We start from the raw sequence: 16,311 nt of genomic DNA on the forward strand, positions 1-16,311 counted from the left end.
ATAATCGGCAGATGCTTTTACAGGAAACGGCAAAAGTATTTTGGATGTTAACCTTTATGACTTTTATTATCTCCACGCTTAAACAATTTATATATATATATATATATATATATATATATATATATATATATATATATATATATATATATATATATATATATATATATATATATATGGGTTATATTGTAATTGGCTCTGTCTGTCTGTATGTCTCTCTGTACATCTGTCCTTCATGCTTGGGCAGAAATTCATCAAACTTCATAGGTATGATCACGTGGCAAGTGAGAGCAGTGTCATTTTTGGCCCATTCCCCTGGGACTCTGCGGCAGGGCGAAATGGTCAAATCCCGAAAAATGTAGTTATGGGCACATTTTAAAGTCTCGAAGTCTTATAGTCTCAAGTTGTTGTTCTTCATCTTCTTCTTGTGGACTTTTTTGTTTCACAGCCTACAGTTTTCATCGAAACTTCCTGAAACTTGGCATATACATGTAAAAATACCCTGCGCAGACAGTGACCATCTCCGATTTTGAAAATTCCTCCGAGAAAAAAAGTTATGACGTCAAAATATCTCCGCTAATGGAAATCGCGGGAATCGAACAGGGCAATAGCAGAGATGAATTACCCCTCCTCCAAACCCCAACTGCCACGCGTTAGGTACGTAATTTTTGAATGGTCCCTCAGATAAGACATCGTTAAGAGGTTGGAGATATCGATAATATTGTAAAAAAATGAAATATATCTCACCTCTGTTTGAATATTTCTGTGATGGTGACCAGAAACCATTTGAAAATCAAAAAAAAAAAATGGTTGCCAAGGTTACCGGCTCCATCCATTATGATGTCTCCTCGCTGAATTTTTATACTGAATTCCCGTTTCTAACAATAATACACACTGCAAAAAATTTCTCCTTTGAGGTGAGACATCTATGATTAAATTTATCAAATATTTATGATCAAAAGTCAGATCACAATGTTAATTTGGTTTTTTTAAACTATATTTGAGGTGTATATTTGGTGAAGTTAGCTAAGATAGCAACCTCTTCTTTTTTTTTTCTTTTTTTTTCCAACAAACTCTTTTCACCCTTGAGAGTTGCATTATGAGATGTATTTCTTCTATGTATGAGATGTATATGAGCATTAAAATACCTTTCAATCGATGTATCGGTTGTATATGTATTATGTTCGGTTTTTGAATGATTCGCGCATTTGAGAGGTCACGTGACTACTTCGCCGATTTGACCGATCATAGAAAGGTCTTAATTGACAATTATATTTAACATTTGATACCGTTTGACGATCGGAGATTACCACCTCACCAAATATATCGGTATTCGGGTTGAAATCTGAAAGAAAATGGTCTTTTGATGAAGCATTGTATATTTGGATCTACCCTTGCTGAGATGGCGATGGGTGGTAGCTCGGGTGTTTATATTTTACGAATTGTGAGAAAATGACTTTTCAAGATACTACACGTGTGTACTACATTCAATATAGTACACACATGAGAATCCCAATGGTTTGCTGTCGTTAGTGTTCTATTTGTGTACTTTGTGTGAACGTCTTTATCGCTGTGGAGGAACTCTGGGAAGGGTTTAAAACGGCAAAGTGCTTTCCTTGTGTAGGCCTTCTTGGGTTGCTTTATGCAGCTTCTTTGGCTCGAGGAGTTTAGGAGGTGTCAATTATTTATATAATCCTAGCCAACTGGGTTTACTTGATTAGGTGAGAGCTAATTGGTTATTTGCTCCATTCACAGGTGAGATGTGGGTGGGTCTGTCTTGTATATATATGTATGTATGTATGTATGTATGTGTGTATGTATGTATCACAATTTAAATGGTGTGTGATAATTTTCACTCGATGATGGAAAACCACATAAACCAAAAATTTTAAATGGTGTGTTCTACCATGTTTCACTGGACAACCACAAAGCCAATGATGAATTAATGGCAGTGACAGACGGATGCTGACAAATTACCCTTTGTTTAATTAAAAATGAACATGAGAGACAAACTATCTTCCTCTTATGATCCGCTCTGACCTTACAGTCACTTGTTCTGTTGTTTAATAAACAATTCTTTCAGATGCTTCATGTTTCAGAGCAATTTCCTGTCTGAGTTTAATCTTCTTGCAGATGAACAGATCATTAAAAAAAAAACTCACAATAATGTCGGTAAGGAAACCATTTAATGTTGGCCTCATATAAATGTTTACGTCTGGGAATGGATAAACTGTATGCTACCTGGCAAAACTTCCATTGCTGCTCCAAGTCTTGGCGGTGTATTGGAATCGAGAGGTTTGTGGAATGAATGTTTTTGAGGAGCATAGAATGACTCATGGAATACCACTTTGGTATTAACAGTCCACACTTCTTTCTCCTTCCTTCTCTGCACCCTCCTTCTCCCCCCCCAAAAAATTTTCATTCCTATTCCTCATACCCTCCCCACCCACTTTTTCCACTTCTCTCTCCTCCATCTTCTCTCCGTCATCCTACCCCAGGGAGATGAGGGTATTCCATCAGAAGGCATCAAAGGTTTCCCAGGCATGCCTGTAGGTCATCAGTACAGCTCTACCCATGGAATACTGACGATTCTTTTTACTGAATTTTCTTGCTGTCACTGGAATTGTTTGTCAAACATTGCAAGTTTATCTGAAGGTTTAATAATCATTCCAGAACTTGCTGCATGTAATGTTTATTTTACAAGATGCGGTATATTCGTAACAGATGTTGATTCCTCTGATACTGACCTGAGCCTTTCATTCTAGGGTATGTCTGGGCTTCGTGGGAAGCCGGGTTCTAGGGTGAGTATCTGCAGCCTCTGAGACGATACCAGCATGGAACACGTTCTGGAATCTGATAATGTGAAACACAAATGGGATATGATAGGATTATTAACCGACGCTCGGGATGTTTTTCTGTGGGATGACTTCACCTGAAAGTGGACATTTTGTCCTCTGCTTCCTTCAGGGCCCAAAGGGTTTACCAGGTGTGAAGGGGGAAAGAGGGGAACTTGGAGATCCGGGGGCGGATGTAAGTACATTTCCTTGAAAATTTGTTTTGGTAAAGTTGTCATGGAAACGGTGTCAGATGATTGCATGTTTTATCGTAGAAGCACGTCCTTCCAAGCAACATTTAGGTGCAAACTCCATTCATCTTCGTCGCGTTCCTTGTGAATTCGTTAAATTGCATTTGTGAATGAAGGATGCATTCATTTCCTTTTCCCTTTGTGGCCATTTATAATGGAAGCACGAATGCAGACCATGAGAGTCATAAGGCATGGGAATCATGAATCACAAGCTGTGACGAGCAGTTTCGATGAGGAAAGGAATGAATAGTTTGATGCTTCCTAATCCAATGAGTTATTTCTCTTTGAAAACAACTAGTAAGACTATCTAAAAGTATATCAGAGAAGAAAAATATGCCAAACTTCGAAAGAAATGAAAAGAAAATCTGAACCCCACATTAAAGGCATGCTCAGACATGTGAGGAATGGTCTTCAAAAGGTATTCATAAAAATTTCTACAGATAAACTTGTGATAGTGTCTCGACTCTCAGAGCTACATAACTGCACAATAAAGCGTTAAGGGTTCAAAACTTGAACCCACCACTTTGTATCCAACAGTCTACATGTTTGTGGAAGCCAATTACATGGTTCATGGCAGTTTCTTGACAATTTTTTGGCCTTGGGGGATGTGATCCCATCTCCTAAATGTGTATGGTTGAAGTGGTTGACTTCTATGCATTTAATTCGTTAAATTGTATAATTAACTTCAAATCAGTATTTAGTTCAGCAGCTAATATTTCATTATCATCATTTTTGTATTGGATTGAGTTTTGAAGAATTTTGTGGAAATATTTTAGAAACATATGATGATGTGAAAAGCAATTGAATTCAGGATTCTAAGATGTTAGGAATTGAAGTCTGCAGGTGTTTGAACATTTGTGTTTGTGCCTGATGACAGTGAAGCTTACTCTTTTTATTCTTGGTGCGGAGGCATTATGTTTCCGGGTTGTCCGTCCATTTGTCCGTCCGTTCGTTTATGCGATAACTCAAGAAGCAAATTGTAGAATTTCATCAAACTTGATAAAAAGGTAAAGTAAGGCAGGGAAATTAAGTGATTAGATTTTGGGCAAGATGTGATAAAGGTCAAGGGTCAAAGGTCAAGGTCAAACTCTGAAATTTTACTGTTTACGCCCTAACTCAAATATTGGACAGAATTTCATCAAACTTGGTCCAAAGGGTAAAGTTAGACAGGGCGATTAACTGATTAGATTTTGGGCCAGATATGATGAAGGTCAAGGGTCAAATATGTCAATACTCAAGTGTTGTGCGGGAGAGCGGAGGCATACCCGTCAACTACGTGCAGTCAAATTACTCTAGTTTATTATTATTATTATTATTATTTATTTATTTATTTAATTTGATTTTTTTTACAGGGTCTAGGCTCGTGGAAGAGCGATGACGCTTGATAAAGGGAACAGCAGGGTGGAGTGAGAAAGTAGACAGAGACGGACAAACAAGGGATGCAGGTAATGACTCGTAAGGGAGAACACAAAGGGGAGACAATATGGATACATGAGCAAAATTTTTGGCGGGTGGGGGTGGCTTAATGGATGTAGAAAAGATCATGATTTTGGATGGGGTGACTTAAGATGGTGGTGAACAGCTGTGTTGAAGAACTGGAGGGAAAAATGAGATTGAAGAGTGTGGAAGGTGGTTCCACAGGTGGGAAAAAGAGGAATAAATAAGTGGAGGGTAACCACTGGTTCTGGATTTAGGCCGTTTCACGATGAGGGGATTGATGGTGGACTGCATGCATCCTGCAGAAGATACCGGGGGGGGGGGGTGACAAAGCATGGAGATGGCAGATGGTGCAAGACCAGAAATGGACTTTGTGACCGACATTAATATCTCTATCTTAACAATCCATTCGGGTATTCTTGAAACTGATTTTGCTCCACCTTTGCCAACCCTAACGCTGGCTTGCTTGATCAAAGCATATAATGATCACCAAAAGGTAATCTTCATAAGTTGTTTGAAATGTGTAATCTCCTTCTCAACAGGATACTTCCTTGGGCAGGCCCGGATCACCAGGACCCAAAGGGTATCCAGGTCACCCAGGTCTTCCTGTAAGTGAGCATGACTGCAAAGAGGAAACCAGATAATGCATGTTGCTTGTATATCTGTTCCCCCCTGGTGGTCTTGCAAGCCCCCTGATTACCAACCCACTTGGGAAAAAGAAAAAGTCATCATCATCATCATCATCATCATCATCATCATCATCATCATCATCATCATCATCTCTAGTGTTGTAGTTGTGTGCATTTTCTGTTTTTTTTTTAAAGATGTGTTTCCAGTGCAACAAAAAAAGATGAAAAAATACTCTCGTAGCAATAAACAACATGATATGGCAGAGAGAGAGTGGTAAAAGGTTTGCAAATCCTTGAATGAGGACTAGTTGACCTGTAACTCAATTTGGCAAAATGGAAAACGTCAGCAGCAAGGATGAGAAGGTAGCACAGCATTTGTGGACAGGATTGTTTACGCTATGTTTTCGTGGTTATGGTGGTGGCATGAACACTTTTTGTCATTTGTGGTGGTAACACTTGTAAATTGTTTTCTTGCATGTGTTTCCATAGGGGCCTATTGGTCCACCTGGCACTTCAGGACCTGATGTGAGTCTTTTGCTTTTTATACAATGAGTATTGTTACAAGCTCGTGGTCGGTAATTATGAAGTTAAAGATGATTTGTTGATTTTGCAAATTCACTATGGACATATACGATTTGGTCTTGCTATTTTGCTTGACGAGCAGAGTACCCGCTCTCAGGGCGATCTTGTTCCAAGCATGCAAAATGTTCTTCTGACCCATACTTTTATTTGGGCGGTGTCAACAATACATCAACAATACTGTCAATAGTGGAGATTTGTAATACCCTCCCCCACTTTGGGGTGGCGCTACACGGTCCACATTTACATAGAGAATTTGCGTCATCGTCCCCCTCCCCCCCTCATTCCCCCCAAGACCATCGGCAAAGATTAAAAAAAAACACCCCTATACATTAATTGGGGTTATACTAATCCTCTGACGCAAGTCTGTCTGGATGTAATTGGGCCAGAACTGTAGGAGGAGTAGCCCGCCAAACAAACACACAAACAAACACTGGCCGTGAATTATAGTTCGGATGAAGATGATACAGTGGCCTGCAAAAGTATTCACCCCTTCCCCCCCCCCCCCCCCACCAAAGTTTTCACATTTTGATGCCATCTGAGGTTACTTCATGATACTTTTGAATCAAACTTGATATATAGAGTTTTCACAAACTCCTTCATTGTGAGAAAGCTAAAAATGCAGATAAAATGTGAATATGTTTGATGAACAGAGAAAAATCACATGATTCTCAGTTACATAAGTATTCAAACCCTTTCCCTAATTAACCTTAAATCACTGCAGGAGCAAATTATTTGTTTGAAAGATTATAATATATTTATACTTGGTTTCACCTTACGCAATCGGTGGTTTAACTTAACAATTAAGCTCCTCCACTTATCTAAGGAGTTTTATGGTGCAACTAAGTCACTTGGTCAACCAACAAGGCAAACATGAAGACCAAGGAGCTTTCCAAATAAGTCAGACATAAAGTGGTGGAGAAGCACCGTTCAGGAGAAGGTTATAAGAAGATTTCAAAGTCACTCATCTTCCCTTGAAGTACGGTGAAATTCATCATTAAGAAGTGGAATACGTATCATACCAGTTTTATGCTCAGATGAGACATAAATTGAACTTTTTAGTCTAAATTCAAAGCGTTTCGTCTGATTCAAGTCGAACACTGCACATCACCCACTCAACACCATCCGTATTGTCAAACATGGTAGCGGCAGCATCATGTTATGGGGCTGATTTTCATCAGCAGGGACTGGCAAGCTTGTCAAGATAGAAGATACAATGGGCGGTGTAAAGTGCAGGAAAATCCTTGATGAAAACCTACTTGAATCGGCCATGAATCTGAACCTTGGTAGGAGATTCACATTTCATCCGGACAATGATCTGAAACACAAAGCTAAAGCCACACTGCAGTGGCTGAATAATAAGAAAATAAATGTTATTGAGTGGTCCAATCAAAGTCCTGACTTGAACCCAATTGAACATTGATGGCGAGACTTGAAGATTTCAGTCCATCGACGATCGCCATCAAACTTGGCAGAACTAGAGCAATTTTCACGTGAAAAATGAGTAAAGATTTCACCATCTCACTGTACAAAGCTGGTAGAGACCTACCCACAAAGATTTGTAGCAGTCATTGCATTGCTGACTTGGTGCTTTCACCAAGTCCGAACCCCGGAGGGGCTGAATACTTTTACAACCAGTGAATGTTGGTTTGTACATGTTTTGCAGGTATTTCTGACATGTAACCTCCTTCAACTGTAACACTGTTTAGTTTGATCTCTTCCATTATGAATTATAAAGTTAATTTGGAAAAATTGTTTCCACATAATTTATCTAAATGTGGCATTATTGGTAGGGGGGGGGGTAAATACTTTTGCAGGCCACAGTAGCATGCTCGTTTTATCGCATCATTGTTGTCCGTCCATATCTCATCATGTGTTTGATGGAAGCGACTTGACCTTTAAGCCTTAAATCCACCATTCCTTGATTTAAGGCAGCTGTACAAATATTGCCAAGAAGAAAGTTGGCTGGAGGCCATTACACGCACACCATCTTGGTATCTAAGCCTCGGGCATTCCAGTGACATCATGATCGTAAAATATATGAGAGGGAAAAATTACATAATGGAGTGGAAGATGCTGTAGAATGAAAATAATAGAACCACGACCATTCAGGCCAGGAGGGATCGTGTGAATTTTGATTTGTACATGTTTTCTGCACATCTGATGGTCTGATGGCGGTGAGGTGCTCCATTTGAAACTGTTTGATGTATACTACCGGTCAAAGATTTTGGAACACCCCCATTTTTCCAGGTTTTTACTGAAATTTAAGCAGTTTAATGTTTCAATGTACTCTGAAATTAAAGCATAGAACAAATAAACAATTGCAGATAAAAAAAAGAAATCATGGAATCGTTTTGTTGAACAAAATTTTATCTAAATTTTTGACTCGTCAAAGTAGCCACCTTTTGCAGATATAACAGCCAAACATACTTGTGGCATTCCTTCGACAATGGAAATCAAATATTGTTCGGAAAGTTCTTCCCAACACTGTTGCAGAAATTCCCACAAATGTGTTGCACTTGGTTGCTTTGCTTTCACGCTTCTGTCCAGTTCATCCCAAACCAGCTCGATGGGGTTCAAGTCTGGAGATTGCGCTGGCCATTCTATGATTTGAAACCTACTGTCTTGTTCTTTTCTTCTAAGGTAGTTCTGACAGAGCCTGGAGGTATGTTTGACAGTCAAAATTCTGTGGAAGCCCTTTTGGTTCAGGGTGCAAGTCACCGACTCTGGATCCAGCAAAAGAGCCCCAGATCATCAACCTTCCTCCTCCATGTTTGACAGTTGGTGTCACACACCGAGGAACCATCCTTTCGCCTACTCGACGGTATACAAAAACCCTGCGTGATGAACCGAAGATTTCAAATTTTGATTCATCGGTCCATAAGACCTTCCAGTTTTCAGTAGTCCACTGGCGGTGCTTCATGGCCTCGGCAAGCCTCCTTTTCTTATTTTGCCATCTTAGCAATGGCTTTCTTACTGCCACTTGACCTGTCAAACCTGCAGCTCGAAGTCTTCTCTTCACAGTTGAAACTGAGACTTCCTTACTTCGACCAGTGTTAAGCTGTGCTTGAAGCTGCTGTCCTGTGAGCCGCCTATCACGCAAGCTGTTGACTCTCAGAAACTTGCCTTCAGATTGTGTTGTGACCTATTTTTTGAAAGGAAAGACCGACACTTTTAAGGGTTATAATGGTTTGTCTGTCTTCCTTTGTTAATTGTCTTTTTCTTGCCATTATGATAGCAATGTACTACTTCCTTCAGTGCAATATTGTCCAAATAATGCTTCAGATGGTGTAGCAACACATCTGTTCCAACACTGCTTTTATAGACAGAGGATTTGTAACTAATCAACAAAAGTTGAGACACCTGCAGGAATTGTTTGCATCAACTGTCAAGGCTTAATTTACTTCCATTGCTGCAGAACAGCTGCAGTTGCTAACCCATTACTTGTTGCCTGAAAAGGGCCTTTTTTAGCAACTCTGAAATTTACATTATTTTTCAGTTTTTGGAAACCGGAACTTTGTTCTTTTTTTTAACCTCTGGCAGTTAACCTCTTAGCTTTGTACCATTTCAAGTTATTCACTGGACTTGAAATGCTTAAATTTCAGTAAAAACTGGAAAAATTTGGGTGTTCTAATACTTTTGAGTGTATGTATGGGAGTGTATGGAGCTTTATGATGCCTCGGGTCCGTAATAAAAATTTGTGTTGGTGTCAAAGCCAGTGACCAATTGCAAACTAATAGTAGGGTAAAGATTTACAAACCCTGAACACTCATTTGATAAGTACCATTTCTCATATTAGAGTGTCTGTGTTGATTGCCGCCCGTAAACAAAGAAGGCCATTCACATGAAACATTTGAACCACCTAGTGAATTTGTTTATCGTGCACAAGCTGCTGTCCAGACACCAACCATACTCTGGGAGGGCAAGTGATGTAACCTGATGTCAAGGAGGGTCTAAGAAGATCAGAACATTTGCTTCCCATGTTCGGGGCAGGAATTGGTATCTTTTCAGGGAGACGGCGATAACTCGTCCACTCTTTGTGAAGGACACCTTGGGATTTTTAACATCCAACAACTAATGCCGGCAGATGGAATGCCCAGTTTAATGTTCATCCGATTGATGGAACATAAATTGACACCTCGTCCTACCTGTAAAACACCAGGATGACATTTTATAGCTGCATTGGGATTCGAAACCAGGCTAGACAGCTCAAAGACGAGTGTGCATACCCCTAAGCCATTCTGCCAGCACTAGCCCGCTACCCCTCCCCATTCAAGTATATGCTACTGAAAATATTTCCAAGGCATAGGCAAGTTGCTTGTTTGTCTAACATCGCCTAACCAGCAAAACTCCAGCGCAAGAATTTGGAATTTGTTCTGGTTTCCCCAAACAATGGCCTCCTATTTTCAATATTTACTTTGGAACTTTTAAAAAATATTCACAAGCTATTGCTGGCAGACGGCTTAACATTCCACTAAAATGGACAGTGTGCTATCTGATTCAATACCTTCCCTGCAAAACACCAAGATGACAGATCATCTTCCACAGAGAATTCCCTTCCATTGACAATGAAACCCAGATGAGCAACTTGAAAGAGAATAGTTATCTGTCTCACCAAGACCACTGGAGGTGCCAAATGCCCTTCGAAACACCTGCAGTGCATTGTGTCCTATAAAGGAAAGCAACCCATCTTATTGTCTTAATGATCGATAAATGAAGTGACTTTTGCTCATTTTTACTCATTATATACACATGACTACACGCACTGCGATATCGATGGAACATCCCACTTAATTCATCATATTTAGATGATTAAATCAATATTTCCAGATCGACCTTGAAGTCCTACAATGGGGAATCAAGTGACTTGGCTTGCAGGACTATGGTGAGTTTAAAGATAGACATTCCAGCAATGGCAACCATGGTTCTTCCTCGACTCTGAAGACGTCTTTCAACAGCAATAACTCCAACCACCACAATCCTAGGGGACTAACACACACAATATATTGTTTTGTGTTTATTGGGGAAAAGGGATTTTCAGCAGCAGTCATACCCAGGTCGAGCACTAATCATATGTTACATGTAGACCAGTCTAGCTGTGGCAGGCAGACTACATCAGCCCTGAATGGCATTGTTGAGCAAGTGGGTTTTTACAGATATATAATCAGATGGTGACGGATAATGTGGGTTTACACCTGAGACGAGTTCAGATTCCACAAGTGAAGAATACAACTTTGTTTCACACTGTTGTATTCTGCTGGATTTGAATCCCTGACCTCTGATTCGCTAGTCCAGCATCCTCACTACAAGGTCACCAACACTGGAGGTCCTTGTTCTTTGAGGTGTCCTTCTTGATGATGATGGCATAATTAAAGCTTTCCATTTACAGGCTCCAGTCAACAATTCACATGACCAATTCCCTTAATTTGAATAACCTCATTTGTACAAGACCTACCAACACCTTTACCTGTTCAGTGTCCTTTTGGTTTTTCAGCCATGTTTTGGAGCATTTATTTTATTTAGAGGTAATGTACATCGATACACACCGTAATTTTTTTTCTTCTTTTTTTCAAGAACCCTAAATAATTCCCATGCACTAAAACTATATCAGTTAGGAACCTAATATTTTGAGTAAATGTAGCCGAATGTTACAGAAAGACATGACATGGTCCACACAATTGATTACCTCAAAGTGCTGAAAATGTCCACCAACATGTTGCCGGTACAAATTCCTTCTTCATAGCAACCTCTCTGACATAGAGTGCAGCATTTCTTGGGGAAATATTACTGATTGTGTCACTGATTATTGCCGCCACCCTCCTGGCACTGGAATATGAACAGCGAGCTTGTTGTGCTAAACGTCTCCGAGATTTCTTCGGACTTGCTTCCGTTCTTTCCCGCACTTCATCCCCTTTCTCTGGTGTAACAACACTTGACTGGTACATGTGCTTTTTAACATTCACGCAGCCTGTTTCTCTGAACCGCTTCACCAGTTTCCATGTCACTGATTTTGAAGGTTCCGTACGACCACCAAAACGACTTTTAAATGCAATTTGACATTCCCTAAAGGATGCATTCTTGATGTAATGTTCGAGAAACGCGCGCTCTTCCACAGTGAGCGCAATGGCGTGACTGAGTTTAAACCGTTAAGCATCACTTCCAGGTCATGTGATAAATCACAATGAGCATGATAAATCACGTGACACCTGATAACTCTCACGATCATGTTACTTCTTTCTGTAACATTAGGGTACATTTAGACAAAATATTAGGTTCCAAACAGATGGGGTTTTCAGTGTATGGGAATTATTTAGGGTTCTCGAATAAAAAAAAATGAAAAAATCACCCTGGATTACATTATTGCAGTTGTACAACGACCATTATCTGCTGCCAACCTTGGTAATCATTTGTTCTTAATGTCCCTTCTTTCAGGAATGCGAGATATTGGACATAATTGGACGTCTCTGCTGTAAGTGCACAAGATGTACCAAGTCGTTTACACGGTTTTTTTAATTTGAGTTTTTTTTTTTTCATTTCATGATGTAAGACAATCTCATTACTCACCAAAAGCTCTGAATGGTATTGTTTTCCAGCTTGCTGTGGTGAGTATTTTGCATTCCTTTCCACGACACTGCTCCCCTATGAACATGAACACATCGTGTATCAGGTACTGAACAGGTCTCGGCGATCCATTATCTTCTTGTAATTAATGCTGTTGAATAAACCTGTGTATTAATAATACTACATGTTGGAGTAATGAGAACAGCATTTCATGAACTATTTGGGCTGTTTCTGATCATGGACACTTTTGGAAGTGTTTAACAATATGGAGCAATACTGTTTGTTTTTCTTCGAGAGTTTTACTATTGTAGTTGACATAGAGCCTGAAAAAAAGACATTGAGCAAAGTTTGGTTGAGATTTGCCTTGGGAAGGACATTGAGCTTAATGTAAAAATGTGTGCAATGTGTATGACTGCAGAAGTGCTTCCACAACCTTACCCTTGGTGGAAGTGACTGGGGTTGAAGTTTTTCATAAGGTCGTGTTTCCATATGATGGTGTCTTTATACATTGCTGACTCGGCATATAGTGGTGACCTCTAGTGATGATGATGACCTGATTGTGTATGACTGCTGCAGAATGCAAGTGCGGACCTGTAGAATTGATCTTCGTGGTTGATAGCTCCGAAAGCATTGGCATCCAAAACTTCACCCTCTCCAAAGAGTTTGTTGTCCAAGTTATCAACCGTGTCCTGAATGGAGCTCACGTGAGTTATTTTGTGCACCAACCTCTTCACTTTGGGACGTCATCTATGCCTCCAATTATAAGTGGCGCCCATAAGATATGTATATTGTGATGTCCACGGGACTTGAACAGTCCCGCCAACGTAGAATGAGCCGAAACGATGGAGGCGGTTTATTTATTTATAACCCAAACATGGCGGTTCTAATCGCTCTACCGCAAACGGGACGAGGAAGATGGCACGAGTCACTTTTCACTGAGTTGATGATGTTTATTTGTTTTTACTATTAACCAGAAATAACAAGACTCGGCAAGAAGAGGGATTCTGGGGCGATTTGACGGGATGGTGTGGGATCGGGCGTGGGGAAAAACACAGACAATTCCAATGAATATAGAAATCTTAAACCTTCTAAGGCGCCAAGCAAGCACACACACACACACACACACACACACACACACACACACACACACACACACACACACACACACACACACACACACACACACACACACACAAAACGTAGCTATTTCTGGTGGTCAGGCTGGACCGTGGTGTGGACGCAACTGTCCCTGGATCGGCGTCGGACGAGCTGGCCTTGCTCTCGTCAGGGGGGGCAGGAGAAACCGTGGTGCTGTCGACCTCCTGGTCTTGGCCCAAGTCCGCTCACAGCCGCCAGGGAACCAGTTCTGGCGCCAAGTTGCGAGCAGGAGAGGGAGGCAGGTCCGCCCGCCGTTCGACCCCGTACTCCGAGTCAGCAGAACCCCAGAGCCAACCAAGGTGAGGCACGAGGCTCAGCAAGGCTCCAAGACACGATGAAGAACACGATCGAATCAGCACAACAACAAGGACGCTCTCCGCGCAACAGCCTCCACACCAAAAAAACACGATCTTTTGGTTGTGATCTTCTTCCTCTTCCTTTTCGACCCCGAACAGAACCTTTTTATCCTCCTGTCCTCGTCACTTCCAATCGAGCCGTTTATTGGCCCACCGCCGTCGCCTTCTGCCAATCGTGATCACGGGTGGAGCCATCCGCTGCACTGTCCTGTGACGTCACGGCCAGTCTCCAGAGAATACCAAAAGGGGTTTACGCAGACACATTTACCCTATCCCGTGTCCCTATGTAATTACGTGACAATTATAATTTCCCCCCTTGAAGAAATGAACATTTACTAGACAATTTATCACCACTAAATTGCTACTTATTACATCGAGATCCTGGTAAACTCGAACAGCCTGGCATACCTAATTAAACATCCTAATTACCCTTTGAATGCATATCCCCCCCCTCAAACGTAACAATATGTACATATATATATATATATATATATATATATATATATATATATATATATATATATATATATATATATATATATATATATATATTACAGTGCCTCGAGAATTTCGACACTCCCTTTCAAAATTTTCACCTTTTATTGCTTTGAAGCCTGGAATCAAATTTCATTAAATCAGACTTTTCCCACCTTTATTTACACATCGTAAACCACAACTTCCAAGTGAAAAACAAATTATACAAATTTCAGAAAATTAATTAAGAATACAAAACTAGAATATCTTGGTTGGATAAGTGTCCAGCTCCCTGAGTTAGACATTGAGAAACTTGGTGGAAACACCTTTGACAGCAATTACAGCTGTGAGTCTGTTGGGATAGGTCTCTACAAACTTTGCACACCTTGATTGGGAAATATTTGACCATTCTTCTGTACAAAACTGTTTACGTTTTTTGTAAAAAAAACTGTAAAAACTAAACAAAACTTTGACCATTCTTTGAACAAACTTTGGTTCATCATCGGTGATAAAGGTTGTGGTTAAGTTTCATCAAAAATGAGTGTGTGGTTTCAGAGAAGAAAGCAAATAACTATTTTGGGGGGCAACCCCCACGTAGAATCCCTTTGACCCCAATTTTTTTTTTTTTTAATGGTGTGAAGAATCTTTGGTACATCACGGGTGATGAAGGTTGGAGTGAGTTTCATTGGAATTGTGTGTGTAGTTTCTAAGAAAGCAAATACCTTTTTTAGGGGGCAACCCCCCCCATAAACCCAGTTGGACCTCATTTTTAAAATGTCATGAACAAACTTTGGTACATCACGGGTGATGATGGTGAATTAGCTCCCCGGAACTCTGCTCCAGGTGAGCTAAAAATTATGTGCTTCGTTTTTTAAAAGTTTCTTCAACCATTTCGTTGGAGTGCTTGCTTGGAGCACTCTTTAAGATTCGATCTCTGTAAGCTTCCATGGTGATACCACGGTGCGGTTCTCCATTGGGAAAAATCCAGTGTTCGGAAGGAAAAATAAATTAGATGATTACAATGAGTAAAGAAAAAAAATGTTTTCAGTTGTTAGAAAACAATGAATCGAAGGGGGACAAAGGTTGATACGTGTGCAAGCATGCATGCAGACAGGCCTTGCCAGGTAAATAGCGTGGGTTTTAAATACTCCCACCCAGTTTTATATAGAGCCCGGTGGTTAAAAAGAAAATGTTGCTGTTTGGGTGTGTTTTATCACCCTTCCCTTCCCCTCATGCTGCCTTCCCTTCCCTTCCCTTCCCCTCTTGCCACCTTCCCTTCCCTTTCCCTCACACCACCTTCCCTTCCCTTTCCCTCATGCTGCCTTCCCTTCCCTTCCCCTCATGCTGCCTTCCCTTCACTTCCTCTCACATAGCCTTTCCTTCCCATCATGCTGCCTTCTCTTCCCTTCCCTTCATCTCACACTGCCTTCCCTTCCCATCATGCTGCCTTCCTTCTCCCTGTCCTCACATTTGCCCCCTCCCCTCTCCACCCCCCATGGGCTTTTCTGGTCGGTCTCCGCATGCCGTGCTTGCTATTTTAACGTTCTCATTTTATTTTTACTATTTTATTGCTATTTTACCCCTTCTCCACATATCCATCCAAATAGCATGGTTGCTATTTTAACCCCATTTTGTTCAATGTTGTATTACCCCTCCCACCCCCCCTTCTCCACAAGCCCCAGACCAAATGCAAGTCCAGAATTCCTTGCCCTCATGCTTACCTCCTCTCAAACCACCCCCTGCTCCCCACTCCCCCCCACACTCCCACATCCGCCTCGCACCCACCCATCCTTGAGAAAATTGCGAAATTTGGTGAGGCATCGCTCTCCCTGCCCCACCCCTTCCTCGCTCTCCCCTCCTTCCTTACTGCCTCCTCCCTCATCTCGTCCTCACTCCCCCATCCTTCCTTGCTTCCTCCTCACTCCTCCTCTTCCTCCTCTCTCATACCCCCCTCTCTCCCCCTCTCTCCCCCTCTCTCCCTCCTCTCCCTCCTCTCCCTCCCCTCTAAGGACCTTTTGGATCCCAAGCCGCTGCC

The 16,311-nt window shown here is 41.1% G+C and overlaps 1 protein-coding gene across 1 annotated transcript in view; it reads left to right on the top strand.

Moving 5' to 3' along the window:
• COL6A1 (collagen type VI alpha 1 chain) overlaps window positions 1-16,311 on the top strand; it is a 104,366-nt gene that overhangs the window by 53,676 nt on the left and 34,379 nt on the right. Inside the window, exons 24-31 of the mRNA XM_085890505.1 lie at window positions 2,496-2,546; window positions 2,763-2,798; window positions 2,965-3,027; window positions 5,062-5,127; window positions 5,638-5,673; window positions 12,160-12,196; window positions 12,321-12,429; window positions 12,848-12,992. Of these exons, the coding sequence (XP_085746631.1) occupies window positions 2,496-2,546; window positions 2,763-2,798; window positions 2,965-3,027; window positions 5,062-5,127; window positions 5,638-5,673; window positions 12,160-12,196; window positions 12,321-12,429; window positions 12,848-12,992 (543 nt within the window). The remainder of the gene's footprint in view (window positions 1-2,495; window positions 2,547-2,762; window positions 2,799-2,964; window positions 3,028-5,061; window positions 5,128-5,637; window positions 5,674-12,159; window positions 12,197-12,320; window positions 12,430-12,847; window positions 12,993-16,311) is intronic.

Source organism: Eptatretus burgeri, chromosome 8, assembly GCF_056783735.1.
Source record: "Eptatretus burgeri isolate ZD-2024b chromosome 8, Ebu_testis_v1, whole genome shotgun sequence".
Taxonomy (NCBI): domain Eukaryota; kingdom Metazoa; phylum Chordata; class Myxini; order Myxiniformes; family Myxinidae; genus Eptatretus; species Eptatretus burgeri.